General features: G+C 43.5%; 1 protein-coding gene across 2 annotated transcripts in view; it reads left to right on the plus strand.

Moving 5' to 3' along the window:
* Window positions 1-22,674, plus strand: part of ZNF423 (zinc finger protein 423) — a 304,646-nt gene that overhangs the window by 29,561 nt on the left and 252,411 nt on the right. For both annotated transcript variants that reach the window (XM_058155221.1, XM_058155222.1), the window contains exon 2: window positions 19,570-19,629. In XM_058155221.1, coding sequence (XP_058011204.1) covers window positions 19,570-19,629 — 60 coding nt within the window. The remainder of the gene's footprint in view (window positions 1-19,569; window positions 19,630-22,674) is intronic.

A 22,674-nucleotide genomic window follows, 5' to 3' on the forward strand; every position in this document is an offset into this window, starting at 1 on the left:
GGAGAAGTCTTCGGACAGCGCTGGCTCTTCGGCTTTGAAACGGAGATGAGCACTGCCCCCTACAGTCGGCAATGACTAGCAGGTATGTGCGAGGGGAACCTTTACCTTTACCTTTAAGGCAGCATACATACATACCTAATACCTCCACCTTCCCTCCACATTCCCGTGAGGTTGGCTGGACTGTGAGGAAATGATTAGCTAAAAGTCACCCAACCCAATGAATTCCAGTTTGTCCAATAAACAACGAAAAAATAAAATTGTGGCTTGGTGCATTTGACCTGTGTCTTTTTCTCATCAGTCACTGACAAATGGTTGAGCTTCCTCTCTTCTCCTTTGTTCTTATGGTGGCCTGCAGGAGAAGCTTCTGTTACTTCAACCATTGAGGGGTCCTTGGTGGTCTCTGAACTTGGTTGTTTTCTTGCAGAAGTTTCGTTACCCAACTAGGCAATATCATCAGTGATAGAAGGGAGTAGGGTTTGTACAGTTGAGGAGGATGAGAAGGAGGATGAAGAGGAGGACTCTGGAGTCCTTGGTGCTCTTTAAGCTTGGTTGTTTTCTTGCAGACGTCTCATTATCCAACTGGGTAACATCATCAGTGCTACAAGGGAGTGGGATTTGCGGAGTGGAGAAGGAGAAGGAGGGGAAAGGAAGAGAGGAGGAAATCGGTGGGGTCCCCACATATTCAACTCTGAGCTACAAATATTCTTTTCTACCGAAACTAACTCTTCATTGCATCTGGTATTTTCCTACACAGCGTTTAAGCATTTTTAGGCAGACTTAGATGTTTGAATACAATAAAATAGAGCAGTGTGTTTTCCTCCAGAGTTTAAACTTAAAAGAAGAGCCCTCTGCTGTTGAGGGGGGTACTTACATGCCTCTGAAAGTCCACAAAGGCAAAAGGGAACCAGGAAACGCAAGTCTACTAAGTTACTTCTTGGCAGGCCAAGAAAAATATTATGTTGGCCCAACAAGTAGGTTATTCAAGCAGAGTTCTACCAAGACAAACAGAAGAGAGTAAAGGATAAAGTACGTTTTGGGGTCTTAAGAGATACAAGCCTCTTAAGCCCAGAGTTGCAGTGTGGTAAGATGAGCAGCTAATACATTTTACAAACAAATAACTAATAAGCTTGTTATAAAGTTCTCCAGCCTTGGATATGTCTAGTTTAATGAAAAGAAGGACCAGGATAGACATGATAGCAGTATTCCAATATTTGAGGGGTTGCCACAAAGATGTGTGTGTGTGTGTGTGTGTGTGTGTGTGTGTGTGTGTGTGTGTGTGTGTGTCTCGGCCTATTCGCCAAAGCACCAGAAGCCAAGATAAGAAACAACGGATGGAAATTAATCAAGGGGAGAAACAACCTACAACTAAAGAGGAATTTCTTTACATTTAGAACAATTAATTAGTGGAACAGCTTGCCTTCAGAAGTTGTGGGTGCTCCAATACCGGAGGTATTTAAGAAGAGATTGGGCAACTGTTTGTCTGAAATGACCTAGGGTTTCCTGCCTGAGCAGCGGATTGGATTAGAAGACCTCTAAGGTCCCTTCCAACTTTTGTTATTCTGTTAAGTTTGATTTAAGCCTGAAAAAAGTGGATGGGATGCTCCCTTCCTTCCTTCCTTCCTTCCTTCCTTCCTTCCTTCCTTCCTTCCTTCCTTCCTTCCTTCCTTTCTTCCTTTCTTTCTTTTTTTTATTGAAAAAGCTTTACAAAGCTTTCCCCCCTCTCCCCTCCCCCCTCCCTTCAACCCCCCCCCCTGACTTCCCGAAACAAACACAAGGTATAGTTTAAAAATAAAACAAGCATATGCTAAAAAATTTTCCCTCCTAACTCAATTATGCTCCTACAATTCTCATCAATTCCTAAACTCCCCCCAAACAATCAGAAATAATACATCCTAATCATTCAAAGGCAGTCTGATAACTCTTAGTCTGATATCTGCTTTGAATATAGTCAATCCATTTTTTCCATTCATTTGCTCCCTTTCTTAAATCATCAGAAATATTATAATTTTTTATCAAAACAGGCTATTTTTTTCCCACTGTGTTTTATACATATGTTATACGTATGGTTGTTGTTGGTTTTTTTTTTTTGCGGAGCAGAAGGACACCTAGTAGTCAGGCTTTAAATAAAATACAAAACTGATAAAAGAAAAAGTTCCTATTGCCTAGCAAAGAAAACCGCTCCGAAGCTGAGAATGCCAATGTAACAACCGAATCCTATTTTATTCTGATTTTTTGAATAGACCTTTTTTTTAAAAAAATGTCCTTTCTTGCTAGTTGGAGGGATAAACCAAATAAATAAATAAATACATACATACATACATACATACATTAAAAATGTATGAAGTAAATAAGGAAATGGAAATTAATTTAAGATTTCCCCTCAACACATAAACAGTGGCCTGAGTTCAAGTAAATACCTTAACCAAAGTTGGTTGGCTACCTTCACAAGACATGTTAAGTCATGGTTCATGGTTTCTAAACTATAATTTGCATGACACACTAAACCTGCTTTATAACCATAATGGCTAGGTGGTCTCAACGTACTGCTAAAATTAAGCAACCCACATTTGAGGCGTGAGGTAGAATGTCAACCATTGGGATAAATAGGTGAGGCCTACCAAACCGGACTGTGGTGAAATCTGAACCTGTTTACTACCGGTTGGCTGGCTGCGCATGCATGCTACACGCCAAATGCACGCTGAGCATGTGCATGCACAGTGCATACCATGCACCAAATGCGAGGTGTGCGTGGACGCACGCAGTGCACCCCAAAAAGAGGCATGGGGTAAGTAGAACAGTGCGTGTGTGCGCGTGTGTGTGTGATCAGCTGTGGCGCGCAATCTTTTTTTTTTTTACTTTTAAAAGCATTTTTTTACAACCTATTCGGGAGAATAGGTTGTAAAAAAAAGGCTTTTAAAAGTAAAAAAAAAAGGCTGACGATCGTGCAGCTCCGCTGGGATTGTCAGAGCCTCTTTTTTTTAACTTTTAAAAGCAAAAAAAGCAAAACCTTCTGCGCATGCGCAGAGGGTACAAAACACATTACTTCTGGGTTAAAACCTCGTTTTAACGGAGCGTTGTGTCGCGATTGCTACCGGTTCTCCAAACCACCCGCCATGATTGCTACCAGATCGGGCGATCCGGTCCGAACCGGGAGCATTTCACTCCTGAAACCGGGCCTTTCTGGAATGTGTGTGTGTGTGTGTGTGTAGAATTTGAGGGCGGGAGTTTCCTTGGAATTAAGGCTTTCTGTGAAAAAATATAGATCCTTTTTTTCCCCCCAAGAGCCAAAGTCTATTGTTGAGCTTTTTCAGCCTTGAAAACCAGCATCTGCTTTCGAATCTGGATTGGTATTGGCGGCTGGGGTGATTTGTGTTAAAAACATTCAGGGCCACTTTTTTTCTGGCATCTCAACCCAAGAGGAAATCAATCACTTCTTTGTATTTTGATTGTGGCCAAAATTGTGTAGCTCCGATGCCTCTATTGGCTGGCGATGTTTTCGGTTCCAGTCCAGCATGAAAGAAAAATGTCCACAGGAGCCTACAGGAAACCAGGAAGGAAATGGGGCCGGTGTGTTTTAACAAAACCTCGTTTTTTTAAAAAAAAAATGCATCGTCCTTCTAAAAAAAAACCCACACAGAATTCTGCTGCATAAAATCAGTGGCAGAAATGCCACATTTGCTTGTTTGTTTCTTTACAAACCAGGCAGGGCTTTCAATTAAACAGCGGTAACTTAGTTTACATAGGTTTTGTCCTAAATCAAACTTGCTTCCTCGGGTGTCTCAATTTGCTTTCCTTCTGGAGGAATCTTCTGGTAATTTTTTTTTTCTACTGAGGATCACATTTCCCTTCAGTTCCCAGGAATGTAAATTTGCGATGATGTCACCGACCTGATCCCGACAGTAAACTTTTAATTGATATGAGGCAAACCTCGTCTTTTGGGGTTTTCATAACTTTTAAAAATTAGTTTGAAGAGAGAGAAAGAGGAGTGTGTGGGGGGGAGTCAACTTATTTTCCAAAGCACCAGAAGGCAGGACGAGAAGCAACCGATGGAAACAAAACAAGGAGAGAAGCACCTGGAATTAAGGAGAAACTTCCTAACAGTGAGGACAATTAACCAGTGGAACAGCTTGCCACCAGAAGTTGTGGGTGCTTCATCACTGGAGGTTTTTAAGAAGTCTCTTCTTAACAGCCACTTGTCTGAAATGGTATAGGCTCTCCTGCTTGGCACTGCGTCCCTGCATCCGTCATAAATATGAACCAGTTGCCAAGCGTCCAAATTTTGATCACGTGACTACAAGAATGCTGCAACGGTCGTAAGTGTGAAAACGGTCAATTTTTTCAGTGCTCTTGTAACTTATAACTGTCACTAAACAAACGATCGTATGTCAAGGCCTACCTGTAAAATTCTCTTCATTGTGATTTGGTATGAGGCCTGAATCTAATGACTGAGGTTGGAGAAAGTTGGCTTAGCTCTAAATCTCTTCGGGTTTTTTTCTTCTTCTTCATTATCCTGTTGTGTGGCATTGTTAGAATATCAAGGGCTGAGAGATTTGTTTACCTTCTTAAGCATCATTAAATATTTGGCGACAGGCCAAAGAATCTGGTGACGAGTTACGCATCCCATCTGAATCTCTGATGTATTTCCATGACCAGCAGCTTCCGATCTGTATTGGGAGCTTCAAAAGCCCATTGCCATATGCTCAAGTGGGTAGGAATTATTTCTTCCCCTTTTAGATAGATTTAAGTCGGCGTTGGGTTTTCTAACCTTAGCAACTTGAAGATTTGTGGACTTCAATTCCCAGAATTCCCCATCCGGCATGGCCGGCTCTGGAATTCTGGGAGTTGAATTCCACAGGTCTTCTCTTGTGGTCCACCAGCAGCCTGTGGAGCTGGCAGCGGAGTCGGACAGTGAGGAGGCTGGGGAGGACAATGGGCCAGTCCTGGCGTCAGGGGAAGGCCCGGACGAGGGCTCTGCGTTGGAGGCAGAGATGGGAGGGCCATCTGGGAGGGGACTCCGGAGCCTCCAGAGGTGGACAGCAGAGAGGCAGAGGAACAGGAGGAGCCTGTTCCTAGTGCATGCATGTGAAGAGCTGCCAGAAGGTAAGAGCAGCTAAAGCAAAAAGGACAACTCAGGAGTAAGGCCAGGAGATGATTGGCCCCTCCCATAAAGCTTAAAAGGTCAGCAAGGGCTCTTGGGTTCTTTGTAGGAAAGCAACGTTGCTACAATTGTTTCTTGTCTCCTGTTTCTGAACTTTGTGGGGTTCTCACCAAGAAAAGCCTTTGGCAGGGTGCCAAAGAAGACAAAGGTTTATGATAAGGCCGAAGGACTTTTTCTGAAGGACTTTGTTTTGGAATTAATTTGGACTAAACTGAGAATGAAGTAATTCTCAGCTGTTCTAATAAAATATGTTTGTTTAGGACTGCTTGTGTCTAGTAATAACTACTTGGGCCTAGGTCACAACATCTTCAAGTTGCCAAAGTTGGACACCCAGACCTTAAGTTTTTCTGGATTTAGGGTGGTGGAAGATTTGTACCCTCTGTATTAGGGCTTGTTGGTGTTTCTGATTGGAAAGGCAAAATAAATTTTCAAAATGCGTTGAGACTTGAAGCAGGTTCGCTACAGCATTAGTCTACAATTTCTCGAAATAGTTGCAGCTTTCCCCCACATAATGCAGTCCTTTCCAGCTGCAGTCCAATCAAAGGACAAATGCATCTGATTTATATAACTGAAGACATGTGCTATGCGCCATCGGAAGCATCTCTTGCGCTTCCACATCTGCACTGTTTACAGATCTACCATCCCCCACTAATGGTGTTTGACCCAGATAGATAAATTTTTGGGGGAACTGCACCTCAACTTAATTTTTTTCTTCAATTGTTTTTCCAGGAGTTAAGGGTACAGTGGTGGTAAGGTGTCTTCAGCAATTGGTGGGACTGGGGTTATTGAATTTTTTTTTACATACATCAATTTACGTAGTAATACTTAATAAGTTCCTAATTTCTATCTCTTTCCTACCTCTTTTATCCAGTGATTGATAAAACAAGTCCGAAGTTTGAAAATATTCCATGTCTTCTTTTTTCTTTTATCTTCAATGTTAATCTGTCCATTTCTGCACCGTCCAATTTTTTTTTAAAAAAATTATATCTTCTTCCGTAGGTGTTTCCTCGCTTTTCCAATGTTGTGCAAATACAATTCTTGCTGCTGTTAAAATGTGCAATGTCAAATATACATAATATTATGCCTAACAAAAATAGTTCTGGCTTAAAATCTATATGCCGTCTTGACATTTTTTTTTTTCTAACCAAGTGTGCACTTTCATCCAAATTTCTTTTTTTTGCTTTTGGGCACCTCCACCACAGCTGATATTATGTGCCCGGTTTTTGATTACATTTCCAACATATTGGTAGACATATTTTTAAACATTTTTGCCAGCCTCGCCAGTGGTAGGTGCAAGCTTGTTAAAGTAAGGAGCAACCTAGAAATATGGAGAACTTTTCCGACAGTTAGAACAATTAATCAGTGGAATGACTTGCCTCCAGAAGTTGTGAGTGCTCCATCACTGGAGGCTTTTAAGAAGAAGTTGGACAACCCTTTGACCAGGGTAGTATAAGGTTCCTGCCTTGAGCTGGGATTTGACTAGAAGACCTCCGAGGTCCCTTCTAGCCCTATGATTCTATGACCCTTATCTTTTGCAGAAACGTCCTTAAGAGGACATTTCCTTCTGTAGATTCTCTGTTGTCCACGTTGGACAGGAAGGATGCTGACAAAACCATAATCCCTATCCCCCACCCCCCAGGCTCCTGGTCCCCTTCCCCCACTTGGGTATATTTTGCCAGGAAAATAAATAGCCGCTCCAAGACCAAAGGAAACGGCCCATATCCTGAATACCATGGCAACCTTGTTTCGTTTCAGATTCCCAGCCGAGAGAATGGAATCCCATACTTGTTAATTAAAAAAAAAAAAGTGTGTGTGTAGGGGGGGAGAATGTGCTTTGCCCAGTCAAAACGGTGAATTTAGTCAACCTAGGAGCTCTGATCAAAAGTGAGCAGTCTGCTTAACCGAGTTTGAATTCAATAGAAGGGCTAATAGCTGTCATTTTGGTTCACGTCAAGCGAACAGACTGGCATCTTTTATTAACCAAGGACTTTCATTTATATTTTTATTTTTTATTTCCCCCCCCCCCCCCGTTTTGTTTGGTAGAGCAACAAGAATGCGTAACGGTCTCTTTTCTTTTCAGCAATGAGCTTTGCATGAGGTGTAATAATGAATCTCGAAGTTTTCTACTCGGAGGCCAACTCCTTCCACGTCGGGAAGCGGGAAGCCGTGGGCAAAACACAGTATTTCTTGGCCTCGGTGCTTGGTTTTTCCTGTGCAGTGGGTATATTTATTTTGGTTAGAACAATTTTGTGTTCCAACTTTCCTCTTACCGCAGATGGGATGGAAGCAGCTACTAATATGAACTGAGTCACACTGCCGCCGTTGCCTGAAGAGCAAAAGGATATAACGAAAGGAGAGACAGATTGGTCTAGTGGTTAGGGCACCGGGTTGGAAGGTGGTGAGTTCTAGTTCCACCTTAGATGGGAAAGCCAGAAGGGTGATTTTGGGCCAATCACCAGGAGATGGTGAGTTCTAGTCGCACCTTAAGGATGAAAACCGGCTGGGTGGCTTTGCACCAATCACCAGGAGATGGTGAGTTCTAGTCCCACCTTAAGCATGAAAACCGGCTGGGTGGCTTTACACCAGTCACCAGGAGACTGTGAGTTCTGGTTTCACCTTGGGCATGAGAGCTGGCTGGGTGACTGTGGGCCAATCACCAGTAGAGCATGAGTTCTAGTCCCGCCTTGGGCATGAAAGCTGGCTGTGTGACTTTGGGCCAATCACCAGGAGACTGTGAGTTCTGGTCTCACTTTGGTCATGAAAGCTGGCTGTGTGACTGTGGGCCAATCACCAGTAGAGCATGAGTTCTAGTCCCGCCTTGGGCATGAAAGCTGTCTGTGTGACTTTGGGCCAATCACCAGGAGACTGGGAGTTCTGGTCTCACATTGGTCATGAAAGTTGGCTGTGTGACTTTGGGCCAATCACCAGTAGAGCATGAGTTCTAGTCCCGCCTTGGGCATGAAAGCTGTCTGTGTGACTTTGGGCCAATCACCAGTAGAGCATGAGTTCTAGTCCCGCCTTGGGCATGAAAGCTGTCTGTGTGACTTTGGGCCAATCACCAGGAGACTGGGAGTTCTGGTCTCACATTGGTCATGAAAACTGTCTGTGTGATTGTGGGCCAATCACCAATAGAGCATGAGTTCTAGTCCCGCCTTGGGCATGAAAGCTGTCTGGGTGACTTTGGGCCAATCACCAGGGGATGATGAATTCTACTTCGAGGACACATGGAAAATGGAGGTCCAGCAGGGTTGATGCCAGAAAGCAAAGCTGCTCTGGGGTTGTTGGTTGTGACGCACAACCTCTTTGCATTTGTCGATAACTCCATGGTACCTGCAACTTCTGGATATGCAGGAACAAATGGAAAGTAACAAATAGAAACGCTCCCTTGCTTTACATAAAGACGTTAAATTCTTCTCACCTGCTTTCTTTTGTCATATTTATGTATGAGCTCGGGAAGTCCGCCTACCGTTTCATCCTACCTGAACTGCACTCCCGAATCCATCTTTCCTAATAAACGAAAAAGAATTATGTGAAATTAATTTAACCTTGCCCATAACAGCGGGGGTGATTTACGCCTGTCTCTTATTATTTTCTAGTCATACTTAATGAAGATGGATAAGAGGGCTTGGCTTCTCTACTGAGTTAATTTGCCAGCTTTTCAAACTGAAGGTATTAAATAAGATGTATGGGAAATGTTGTTCGGATTTCTTGCCCCGCTCCCTCTTTGACAGCTCCGCTGTTCTTTTCTTGCATTACATATCGAATTGTGTCTTCGTCTCCCTTTTTTCTTTCTTTCAGAAAATAAGTTGAACTCTCTAAGGAGTGAGGAAGGGACCTGGAATTCATATGAGCAACCTGTAGCAACTTTTAGGGTCTTCTGGAGACCTCCTGTGTAGCTCGCTCACTATCTTTTAAGAAAGATGCTGGGGTAAAAAGGCTAGGATTTGGAGATGTTTCAGCGCTGGGCATCGTTGTGTATCCCTGTGCAATGCCGCAGACATGGACACACTGACAAATTATGTACCTCCCTGCCCAAAATCTGCCCAAGGATTCGGGGATCTCACTGGAAATCTCAAGATCTCAAGGGAGAACACTGCAAGTTTCCCAGCATCCTTGTTTGAAGACATGTTTTAAATTCTGGGCACTGTTCTGACCAGGGCCCAAGTAGTGATTACTAAACAAAAATTCAGTCCTCAACAAACTTATTTTATTCAAACAGCTGAGAATTAATTCATTTTCAGCTTCGTCCAAAACAAAATTCTTAATAAGCAGTCCCTGGGCCTTATCACCAACCTTTGATGTCTTTGGCAACCTGCCAAAGGCTTTTCTTGGCAAAACCCCCACAAAGTTCAAAAGACTCTGACAAGAAGCACGGAAATCAACGTTGCTTTCCTACAAAGAACCCAATGGCTCGTTGCTGCTCTTTTTAGCCTTATGGGAGGGGCCAATCATCTCCTGGCCTTACTCCCCAGCTGTCCTTTTTGCTTTAACTGCTCTTGCCTTCTGGCAGCTCTTTGCATGCGTGCACTAGGAATAGGCTCCTCCTGTTCTCTGCCTCTCTGCTGTCCATCTCTGGAGACTCCGGAGTCCGTGCATCGCTCCCAGATGGCCCTGGCCCCATCTCTGCCTCCGACGCAGAGCCCTCGTCCGGGCCTTCCCAACTCCAGGACTGGCCCATGGTCCTCTCCAGCCTCCTCACTGTTCGACTCCACTGCCAGATCCACAGACTGATGGTGGACCACAACAGGCACCAGATGGCCATTTAATGAAGGGTTTTTAGGATTTTCAATGGTGGCACTTTTTTTATTGATTTGATTTATAGTCCACCTTTCTGCTCACTTCAACACCCCCCCCCCGAGTTGGCGAAGACTAAATTGAATGCTAAAATGAAAGTGAATGCTCGAAAGTATTTTTTCTTGGTGTCATGGCCATACCTGTGTTGCTTTTGTTTGGCAGAAGTCTGGAAATAGCTAGATCTGGCTTTCTCTCTTCTTTAAGTTCTGGGGTTTCCTGATAATATCCGATATTTAAATACAAACCTTGGGTGGTTTATGTGTCTTCAAGACAGTCTTGATTTCTGGACAAATCACAGCCCTTTTCTTAGAAACATTTTTCAGAAGTGGCTTGCCATTGTCGTCTTCTTTGGGGTGAGAGAGAGTGACTGGCTCAAAGTCTGCTCTTGCGCCTAAGGTGGGATTAGAACGTATCGTCTCCTGATGATTGGGCCCAAAGTCAACCATCTGGCTTTGGGCCTAAGGTTGATACTAGAACTCACAGTCTCCTGGTTTCCCTACAAGCAGTCTTTGTTTAATGATCACAAGAGGGCAGTGGTGAAATCCAATTTTTTTTACTACCGGTTCTGTGGGTGTAGCTTGATGGGGCATGATGTGGCTTGGTGGGCGTGGCTTGGTGGGCGTTTCAGGGGAAGGATACTGCAAAATCTCCATTCCCACCCCACTCTGGGACCAGCCAGAGGTGGTATTTGCCGGTTCTACAATCTACTCAAAATTTCCGTTACTGGGTCTCCAGAACCTGTCAGAACCTGTTGGATTTTACCCCTGCAACAGGGACTGTCAACTCTGTCGCTAAGTGAGACATCACATGACCACAACTTCTGAGTTTGCCGCGGACTTCTCCGTTGGGTCTGCTTGTTGAGAGCTGGTTTCAAAGTGAGGAAATGTCAGTCGTGAGACTGTGATGGTTATAAATGGCGCTAAAGTTACTTTTCAGCACCATCGTACCTTGGTCGCTAAACCAGTCAGTTGTTGAGTGAGTACTTTTCTGCTGCTACCAAATGGTCTCTGCTCTTAACTATGTACATATGTGCAAATGAGGAATGTTTGCAGCAGTGGTGAAATCCAAATTTTTTTTTACTACCAGTTCTGTCGGCGTGGCTTGATGGGTGTGGTGTGGCTTGGTGGGTGTGGCAGAGGAAGGATACTGCAAAATCCCCATTCCCTCCCCACTCCTGGGGGGAAGGCTATTTCAAAATCTCCATTCCCACCCCACTCTGGGGCCAGCCAGAGGTGGTTTTTGCCGGTTCTCCGAAGTACTCAAAATTCCCTCTACCGGTTCTCCAGAACCTGTCAGAACCTGCTGGATTTCACCCCTCGTTTGCAGGCATTTGCAGGCATTTTAAAATACAATTCTTTCAATAGCCTCAGATTTTATTTGACTAAGGCCTTGACTAGTTAGTAGCGAGAGGCCACCTAATAGCAGTTTGAATATTCACCAGCCCAATAAGGATGGGTCTCTTTAGCATTTTGCAAAAGAAAGCAATGCAGATATCAGACACGAGAGGCAAAGCATAAAGCCTGTAAGTTTGAAACAGTTCTGGGAGTTAAGAATTTACATGTCTTTATTAATTATTAGATGTTATTAGTGCATGACTAAGGAGCCGGGAAGGGTTCTTTTGAAGTAGTGTACCCAAATTAGCTCGCAAAATAAATAAATAAAACAAATTCATAATGTCTGCTCTAATGAATTTTTCTAAACACACAAATCGCACTTTATTAAGGCAGTCGATCTTTTAACTGTAAAAATATTATGACTGTGACGCTGGGGAAATCCGTTTAGAATGATGAAACGTTTGGGACTCTTTTTTTCTTCCTTTGAACCCCAAGGAACGTAGGAAAGGAATTGTCGACGGAGGCACGAGACCCTATCAGGCTGTCCGTCCCTCCGTCCGTCCCTCCAGCATTCAAAGAACTGCCCAAATTCTGGGCCAGATGGAACCAAATTAGGTGGCCGAAGGAGAAGGTGGCTGAAGAAAGATCGTGGATCGTGCCAGCACCTGCAGATTAAAACCAAATCCAGAATAGCAATCCTATGGAGAAAGCAATTGGGTGGGGTTGTGATATTGTTGAGTGCTTCATTCTAAGCTTATCTTCTACCTTCTGTCAGAGTGTTCCGTGTGTCTCCAAAACAGAGTCTATGCGTCATTTAACGCTTCCCAATGCACTGTAGACACACAATTGCATGACAAACCGCAGATGGTCCTATGGCCATCGTTGGTTTATTTATTCATTTAGCATTTCACCTAGATTAGCCAGGCACAATAAAACGTAAACATTAAAAGGATCCATGTTCAGATACTAATGTCTAGGTCATTGACCCACATTGGCCTGTCACACTTTGAAGTGGGTGATACCGTAGTACAGTGATGGTTAACCTTTTCGGCACCAAGTGCTGAAACTGGAGCGCATGTATGCACACATGTGCTGGAGCGCCTGAACCCAGAAGAGAGCAACTGGCTGGTGTGCATGTGCACAGCAGCCAGCTACACTTCCATGTTTTGTCACGCACATGCACGCCAGCCAGCTGATCTTCATGCAGAGAGCAGCTGTCTGGCATGCATGCGCGAGACGGAAACTGGAAGAAATCAGCTGGCTGGTGCGCATGAGCACTGGACTAGCTGGCCGGCGTGCATGTGCACGACAGAACTGAGAAGTGCAGCTGGTGACGGCGCACATGCCCACAGAGGGGGCTCCGTGTGCCACCTCTGGCACGCATGCCATAGGTCCACCATCACGCCCGTAGTACGTCTAAAAGAGTGAGAAAGCGAGAAAAAAAGATTCAGGACAGGATGTCACAATACTAGAGCTCAGGATGTTACCACACAGCCCATTACCCAGGTTGTTACAACACAGAAGACCAATGGGCACACAACTAGGACCACACCCACACAGGATGCTACGAAACAGCCGACTAACCTGCAAATATCAACTCCACCAACCAATCAAGATGTAACAATACAGCCAACCAACCCGCTTACAGCAACGAAGCCAGCACTCCACACCTCCCCACCAGTATTTATAGACAGATGGCAGCTCCGACCACGCTTTGCTCGCACAAGCACGAAGCCGTAAGCACCACCCTGAAGATGACAAGTGAGACCTCATCGAAACGTCACCAAGATACTCTCAAACTTACACGGGAAAAGACCCGAATATGCCAAGACCTACATATGTATGTAAAGATATGTATGTATATATATATTATATATTGTCAGTCTTTGGTTATTCGGGTTTTCTCCCGTGTAAAATTGGAAGTGTCTTGGCGACGTTTCGACGAAGTCTCATGCATCATCTTCAGGCTGGTGTTTACAGCTTCATGGTTCTAGGAGCAAATATTATATATTAAATTAAATATATTAAATATTATATATAATATAATATTATATATTATATATATATATAATCTTGAGAGATGGTTTTGCTTTTCAAAACAGGAATCCCTCCTGTTTCAACCTCCTGTATATCCCCAGGTAGGACCCACGTATTCCTGCTCTATCTCGCTGGCTATATTAACAGTTCCTGTGTGCCATTTTAAGACATGGGCGTGATCTGTTGGCAAACTCTTGAGTCTCAAAACTGCAATCTGGGCTTAGACCACAATTCCCCAGCTGACCCACCATGAATGGTCCAGAAGACCTCATAGACACTCTCCCGAAGTAGGCTGCTTTCCAGAAACCACTTTCGCTTTTAATCCATCCCTCCTTTTCTTTTTATTCCCTCATTGCTGTGGTCAACTCTCCCATTTAGACAGATACGTTTTTGTGCTTTTTAACTGTATGGCTCAGAAGCCTTAGACTACATTGGTATTTATATAAGCCAAACCACGCCTATTTTCTCTTCCTTTCCTATTGCTTAAAAGCCTGCATTAAATGCTAAGTTTGCTGTTGTTTTTAATTTATTTATTTTGGCGGCTGTTGCTCTTATTTAAGAAATGAGACTTTAAGAAGCAGAAGACCTCATCAATGCAAATGTATACTATGTGATGTTTTTTCCCCCCTTTAACAAGAATATGTATATTTTTATCTTGGGAGATAGTAGCATAAAATTAGGATAGCAGAGGGAATATTAGCGCTGTGGCTTGTGCATGTGTCTGTCTGCATAAGCCTGTGATGTTCTTTGCCAGCGCAAACTCTTCTCTTAGCACCAATAAAGATGTTCAATTGAAAGGAACTGTCTTGGAAAATTGAAGGAAATTTTATTCTGGGAAAGTAATAATTAATGAACTGACATACAACAGTACAGATAAAGAAATACCTACACATTATGCGTATAGTCCTTTGCAGTGGTGAAATCCAATTTTTTTTTACTACTGGTTCTATGGGCGTGGCTTGGTAGGTGTGGTGTGGCTTGATGGGCGTGGCAGGGGAAGGATACTGCAAAATCCCCATTCCCTCCCCACTCCTGGGGGAAGGATATTGCAAAATCCCCATTCCCTCCCCACCCTGAGGCCAGCCAGAGGTGATATTTGACGGTTCTCCGAACTACTCAAAATTTCCGCTACCGGTTCTCCAGAAACCTGTCAAAACCTGCTGAATAGCACCCCTGGTTCGTATATTGCATTAAGACTCATTTATTGATTTATTTCTTAAATTTATATGCCTCCCATCTCACCGGTAAAGGAACTTTAGCTGGCTTGCAAAATGCTAAACCGTGCTTGTTGAATACATCGCCATGTGCTAAGTTGGATATTTGTTCCTTATTTCCGTTCCACCTTTATTATTTTATTATAAACAAATAATTGCTAAATAATATGCTAAACAAATAATTCCCTCAACACTGTCAAACTATTTACTAAATCTGCACTATTAATCTTCTCATCGTTCCCATCACCTATCTCCTCCCACTTATGACTGTAAGACTGTAACTTTGTTGCTTGTATCCTTAGGATTTATATTGATACTGATTGGTTCCTGATTGCTTATTTGTACCCTATGGCTATCATTAAATGTTGTACCTTATGATTCTTGATGAACGTATCTTTTCTTTTTATGTACACTGAGAGCATATGCACCAAGACAAATTCCGTGTGTGTCCAATCACATTTGGCCAATAAAAAATTCTATTCTATTCTATTCTATTCTATTCTATTCTATTCTATTCTATTCTATTCTATTCTATTCAAGGGAGCAAGCATATCTAATGCTCATCCTTTCTTCTATTTTCCCAACAATAACAACTCTGTGAAGTAGGGGAGAATGACTGGCCCTAAGACACTGAGCTGGCTTTCAGAGTTTAAGGCAGGACTAGAATTCACCATCTCCTGGTGATTGGCCCAAAGGCACCCAGCCAGCTTTTATGCCTAAGGCAGGACTAGAACTCCCAGTCTCCCAGTTTCTAGCCTGGTCCAAGAAATTGCGTCTTGGAACCACCACAATGATTGGTTTCACCTTATTCAAAATCACAAAGCCTGTTTTCTAGAACACAGTGGCTGAATTTCCATGGCATTTAAAGCCCAAGCCATGGCGTATTATAGGGTAGTGGTGTGTGAACCCAATCACAGTTGCTTCCTCGTTGAGCTTCTCCCTTCCCCTACTTCTCCCTCCTTCATTTAACCTAAATTAATGGTACATTCTCTTCCCTGTTTCCATGCACCCCCTCCTGTTTCATTCTTACTCTCTTTCCTTCTTGCCAGCAGAACAATAACGGTCTCATTAGGACTTGGGAAGAGGAAAAAAAAATACCAACCAGTTCAAGAATCTGCACGAATTTAGCCTGTGTACAAACCGGGGGAAAAAAATTGTGTAACCCTCCCACCCCCTTCCATTTCTTTCATAGGGTAGGCCAGCGATGAAAGGGGTAATGTATAATAGCCCTATTAAAAGACAGCACTCTGGCAGGAGGCCTTAGCTCCCACCAAGTCTTGCAATGAAATTTTTGGAAGATGCCAGCTTGTTGCTCTTTTCCTAACCTCCAAAAGGGACAACAGTTGAGCTCGGGAGGAGACCTCCCTGATGGAGATTTAAAGAACCTGGAAAATAGTTGGAGGAACGCATCGTCCTAGCTTGCAGGGGAAACATGTGTTTCGGTTGGCCATGTTGTGGTCCGCCAGCAGCTTGCGGAACTGGCAATGGAGTCGGACAACGATGAGGCTGAGAAAGAGCATGGGCCAGTCCTGGAGGCTGGGGAAGGCCCGGATGAGGGCTCTGCGTTGGAGGCTGAGGTGGGGCCAGGGCCATCTGGGAGTGAGGTGCAGACTCCAGAGCCTCCAGAGGCTGACAGTAGTGAGGCAGAGGAACAGGAGGAGCCTGTTCCTAATGCACGCATGAGAAGAGCTGCCAGAAGGCAAGAGCAGTTCAAACAAAGAGGACGACTCGAGAGTAGGGCCAAGAGATGATTGGCCCCTCCCATAAGGCGTAAAAGACAAATGGCATTTGTGCTCTTTGCTGGAAAACAACACTGATAGTTTTGTTTTGTTGCATCTGAACTTTCCGCACTCTCTCTCGATTCAGTTGGGGTAGCTAAGCAATAGAATAGAATAGAATTTTTATTGGCCAAGTGTGATTGGACACACAAGGAATTTGTCTTGGTGCATATGCTCTCAGTGTACATAAAAGAAAAGTAGGCTAAGATGAATGGGGAAGGGAAGAGAAGTAGGAAGTGGATTTCCAGAAAATAATAATAATAATAAAAATTAAAGGCCATGAGCTGGTTTTAGGTCTGTTCAAGAAATATTCATTATAACTGGGTGTATGCTAGTGTGTAAAAATATAGAATAACAGAGTTGGAAGGGACCTTGGAGGTCTTCTAGTCCAACCCTCTTCTTAGGCAGGAAACCCTACACCATTTCAGAGAAACGGTTATCGAATCTTTTCTTAAAAACTTCCAGTGTTGGATCATTCACAACTTGGAGACAAGTTGTTCCACTGATTAATTGTTCTGACTATCGGGAATGAGTCTCTCTCTGTGTGTAAATGTATTTTAAATTACTTGGCAGCCAGGATCACATTATCCCACCTGTGGTTCATAGATGGGTTTCAGCAGATTCTAACTAGTTCTGGAGAACCGGTAGTGGAAATTTTGAGTAGTTCGGAGAACCGGTAGTAAAAATTCTGACTGGCCCCACCCCCATCTATTCTCTGCCTCCTGAGTCCCAGCTGATTGGGAGGGAATGGAGATTTTACGGTATCCTTCCCCTGCCACGCCCACCAAGCCACACCCCACAGAACTGGTAGTAAAAAAATTTGAAACCCACCACTGCTGTGGTTCTATTCTATTCTATTCTATTCTATTCTATTCTATTCTATTCTATTCTATTCTATTCTATTCTATTTTATTCTATTCTATTCTATTCTATTCTATTCTATTCATTTATTATTCTATTCTATTCTATTCTATTCTATTCTATTCCACTCCACTCCACTCCACTCCATTCCATTCCATTCCATTCCATTCATTTATTATTCTATTCTATTCTATTCTATTCTATTCTATTCTATTCTATTCTATTCTATTCTATTCTATTCTATTCTATTCTATTCTGTATTCCTATTCCCTCCCAATCTATTCTATTCTATTCTATTCTATTCTATTCTATTCTATTCTATTCTATTCTATTCTATTCTATTCCAATTCCAGTTCCTTTTTATATTTTATTTTATTTTACTTCATTTTTTTAATAATTAAACTTCTATGCCATCCATCTCACCAAGGTAACTCTAGGCAGCTTACATTTAAGAGCAGATTGGCCTCATGAACCTATGGTTGGTCTCTGTAAGACAGACAGACAGACAGACAGACAGACAGACAGACAGATATAGAGATAGAGTCAGTCTCATATCTGGCATATAATAATCTGAACAATGGAAATGTTTCTGCTATACTTTGGTTTGGGGATACTTTATGCCTAAAGGCTAGCTGATATGTAACCCATTTGATAGGAACATAAATTGTCATTTTATTGCTTAGTTCACCCAGTTCACTAAGCCTTGATTTACAGGTGCTTGAGATAACTTAGTATTTACAGGCTCTTGAGTTACCTTACACACTGGCTTGCATCCCATGTTACACTGTGCCAAAATAAGCCCAAATAAGCAAACCAACGGGCAGTGTTTGAATCTGGCTACATCTTGGGCAATAAACCGAGTTGAAAATTTTACATTTTTCAAGGCCAAAGGTTTGTTTGGCCCGAGGAGATGAAAAATACTGTAGATTGCAGTTCAGATCTCAGTTTCATTTAGTCTCCCAGAATTAAAGGGGTTAACTGGTGCCCCCCCCCTTTTTAGGAGATCTTGTGTAAGTCTGGTGTTGAGAAACAAATGGTACTGTAGACCCGTCATGGCGAACCTATGGCATGTGTTGTCAGTTTTGGAAGGCAATTTTCTTTTTGCTTCTTAACTGCCACATATTTCAGCTGGGGAAGTTAGGAGGGGGTTGTTGTTGGAGCGGTAGAAAGTTAGTCATAACAACATTCCGTATTCAAGGACATCCTGCGTCTGATGGAGACTGCCTGAAGATTGTATCCAATTGAGTTTGAAGGGTTGATTGGACAATGTGATGAACTTGTGGGTGTGGGGCAGGACTGTGAACCGTCAACTGGGTATGGAAAACCGGGAAGCTTACAGTTTCGGGTTTTCCCAGCTGTGCCAACATGAGATCTCTAATAAATGGGAACTTTGAGGAACCTCAAGCCTCAGAGATTTATTTCGTTGGGGGTGTTCCTTGGAACCCCTGACACGTGTGCCAGAGGTGGCATGCAGCGCCCTCTCTGATGGCACATGAGCTGTCACCCCAGTTCAGCTCTGCTGCGCATGCGCGCACTCCTCCCGCCAGCCAGCTGGTCTTCGGGTTTCTGATGCGCATGCATGGGGGTGGGACGTGTGCAGGGGTCCGCACGTGCATATGGGGGCACATCTGGGGCACACACATGCAGGGGCCACGTGTGTATCCATGGGGGATGAGATGCATGCAGGGGGCCACGTGCGCATGTGTGGGGAAGGCCACATGCGCGGGGGCCGTGCACGCATTGCATTTTGGGGGTTCAGGAGGGCGCGGGTGCACTTTCACACTCAGTCTGGAAACGGTTAGCCATCACTGCTGTAGACTATACGTTTAGTCCTCGACTTGCAGCAGTTCATTTAATGACCGTTCAAAGTTACAACAGCATCGGAAAATGTGACTTATGACCGGTTTTCAGACTTACAACTGTTGCAGCCTTCCCGTGGTCATGTGATCAAAATTTAGTTGGCTACTGACTTGTATTTATGACAGTTGCAGTGTCCCAGGGTGTCCCAGGGTGCTATGGGGTCCCCTTTGCGACCAATTAACAATTGTGTTACTAACTTAAGAACCGCAGTGATTTCACTGCAGTAACTAAAATGGGGCAAAACTAAATAACTCTCTTGCTTAACAACAGAAATTTTGGGCCCCATTATGACCATAAGTCAAGGACTGCCTGTATTTTGAAAGCATGGCAGATCAGTTTTATTCATGATTCATTAATGGGGTGTGTGTGCAGGTGACTTATTTTCTTCGTTAACATGATTTTATATATATTTATATATATATATATAGTAAAAAAAAAATCAAATAAAAAAACAACACAGAGTTAAGATTCTTTTGAAAAATGAAATCTGTTCTTTTCTTGAACCTCACCGTAGCTTTTGTGCTTCCTTTCAGTCGAAGAGGGCGAAACGTCAGACTTTACACTGAACTGGGACTCTACCGTCACCCAATCAGGTAAGCGCAATCAATTGCTCCGCGCAAAATACATTTTGGTCTTTACTCTCAAACCCGACCATTGCAACACGGTGGCTTAGATTGGTTCCATATGGCTAATAAAACCCAAAGACTAATATTGTTCTATTCTCTGGGGAGCGAGTGCGCTGTACCAAGCAATGACTCTTTCACTCTGAGCAGCTCCAAACTTTTTTTGCAATGGGCATCATGGCACTTTCTTTCTGAGGTAATTATACAATGGGATTTCACCTTCTGTTTACTCAAGTGTGAATTTGATGCTGTAACATTTTGTGCTATCCCACTACATTGGGTTCCTTTCCTTTCCTTTCCTTTCCTTTCCTTTCCTTTCCTTTCCTTTCCTTTCCTTTCCTTTCCTTTCCTTTCCTTTCCTTTCCTTTCCTTTCCTTTCCTTTCCTTCCCTTCCCTTCCCTTCCCTTCCCTTCCCACCCTACCCTACCCTACCCTACCCTCTCTTCCCTTTTTCTCCTTCCCTCCCTCCCTTCCTTTTTCCCTCCCTTCCCCCTTTCCTTTTTCTCCCTCCCTCCCTTCTTCTCTCCCCTCCCTCCCCTTCTCTCCCTCCCTCCTGCTCCTCCCTCCCTTCCTTCCATCCTTCCTTCCGTCCTTCCTTCCTTCTCCCGTCTCCTCCATCCCTTCTTCCCTTTCCATTTCAAAATCATGTTAAGCTATTTTTATCTAACCATGCTTTAAATAAACCCCAGTTAACTAGATTCCCATAACAAGCTAAGCCATAATCCATCCAGTACAAAAGAAAGAAAACCCTTTGTCGGTGGTTCCAAGTTTTGAATGCAAGAACGATGAGAGATTTGCGAATTCAGAATATCTGGCCAAAAAAAAAATCTGGTTTAAGCAGGAGGAAGTGTTTTTTCCCCACAGAGGTTAACAGAGAAAGGCAGAGGGGTGATGTTGGTTCGGGCCAGGGCACGAAATGAAAAGCGAAAGGTGGTTTTTCCATCTTTTATTGAAGTTCTACATTACTTGACTGGTTCTAATGCAAACAGGAAGATCATAAAGTAACATAATGAAAGTTCAGCCCAAGGGAACCAGGGGGCCGGTTTGGGGTGACTATACATAGCCATGGAGACATTCCACACGTAATATACTTGGTTGTGCATTACGGCTTTTTAATGGTTTCATTCTCCGCCCTCCAGCTTCTCATCTTATTCTACTCAACAGCCTTGAGTATGTTTGTCTTCTGCTCAGCCCCAGCAGAGAGGAGAATAGGTGAATAGAATAGAATAACAGAGTTGGAAGGGACCTTGGAGGTCTTCTAGTCTAACCCCTTGCTCAGGCAGGAAACCCTACACCACTTCAGACGAATGGTTACCCAACCTTTTCTTAAAAACTTCCAGTGTTGGAGTGTTCACAACTTCTAGTGGCAAGTTGTTCCCCTGGTGAATTGTTCTAACTGTCAGGAAGTTTCTCCTTAGTTCTAAGTTGCTTCTCTCCTTGATTAGTTTCTTGTCCTGCCTTCAGGTGCTTTGGAGAATAGCTTGACTCCCTCTTCTTTGGGGCAGCCACTCAAATACTGGAACACTGCCTATCATGTCTCCCTTGCTCCCTCTTTTCATTTGTGCTTAATGTGCTTAATGTCCCTTTTTTTTTTTTTTGGGGTGGTGGGGAGTGACATTCATTCAGTCAAGTCGGTTTATAAAATAATTAAATGGTATCCAACGAGGGGAAAATAATATGGTGAAGAGCACAGAAATCCTTAATGTGAAATACTTAATTTTGACGATTGTGTTTAGTTTTTTATCCAGAACTTTTGAGTCTTTGCTGACTGGGAAATACATAGAAGTAGTCCAGCACTGGGCATTCGTTGGAAGCACGTGTCTATTCCACCGTAGCTATTTTATTCAACAAATGTGGCAAACCCTTTGCGCTGCTTATTCTTTTCCCTTTTAGTATTAAACTGACTATGGGCCACACAGTTTATGGATTGTAATTTTAGTAGAGTTAGACCATGTATAATTGACAGATTTTGATTTTATTACAGATTTTTTAACCGTTATTTATTATTTCATACTAGAATTTTTAATTGCATATTTACGGAGTGTTTTTATTTTGTTCTGGCCTCTGGTCTATGACTATAAGAAACTGAATTGAATTGAATATGGGTAGTCCTCGACTTACAACCACAAATTGAGCCCGAAATTTCTGTTGCTAAGCAAGCAACTGTTGTTAAGTGGGTTTTGCCTCATTTTTTTCAACCGTTCTTGCCACGGTTGCCACGAGCCAATCACTGCAGTCATTAAGAGAGCAACATGGTCGCTAAGTGAATCGGGCTTCCCTATTGACTTTGCTTTTCAGAAGGTCGCAAATGGAGATCGCACGACCCCTGGGACACTGCGACCGCCATAAATATGAGTCCGTTGCCAAGTGTCTGAATTTTGATCATGTGACCCGGAGGATGCTGCAGCAGTCGTGAAACATGATCATAAATCATATTTGAGGGGCTGCCACAGAGAGGAAGGCAGAGGAACTCTGGGAGTTGAAGTCCACAAGTCTTAAAAGAGCCAAGTTTGCAGACCCCTGGCGTAGGGTTTCCTGCTTGGGCTGGGGGTTGGAGTAGATCAGTGCTGCTATTTAGCCGGTTCCATCTGGTTCGCGTGAACCAGTAGCGCGGCTGTGGGAGGCTCCGACCACCTGCTTTGACATTATCACATCCTGTTTTTGACACTGACCATGCACAGAAGAACAGGGACGCGGTGGCTCAGAGGCTAGGACGTTGAGCTTGTCGATCGAAAGGTCGGCAGCTCAGCAGTTCGAATCCCTACTGCTGCTGCATAACGGAGTGTGCTCCTGTTACTAGTCCCAGCTTCTGCCAACCTAGCAGTTTCGAAAGCACGTAAAAATGCAAGTAGAAAAAATAGGGACCACCTTTGGTGGGAAGGTAACAGCGTTCCGTGCGCCTTTGGTGTTTAGTCATGCCGGCCACATGACCACGGAGAGGTCTTCGGACAGCGCTGGCTCTTCGGCTTTGAAACGGAGGTGAGCACTGTTCCCTAGAGTCGGCAATGACTAGCA

The sequence above is a fragment of the Ahaetulla prasina genome, chromosome 12 (assembly GCF_028640845.1).
Source record: "Ahaetulla prasina isolate Xishuangbanna chromosome 12, ASM2864084v1, whole genome shotgun sequence".
NCBI lineage: Eukaryota > Metazoa > Chordata > Lepidosauria > Squamata > Colubridae > Ahaetulla > Ahaetulla prasina.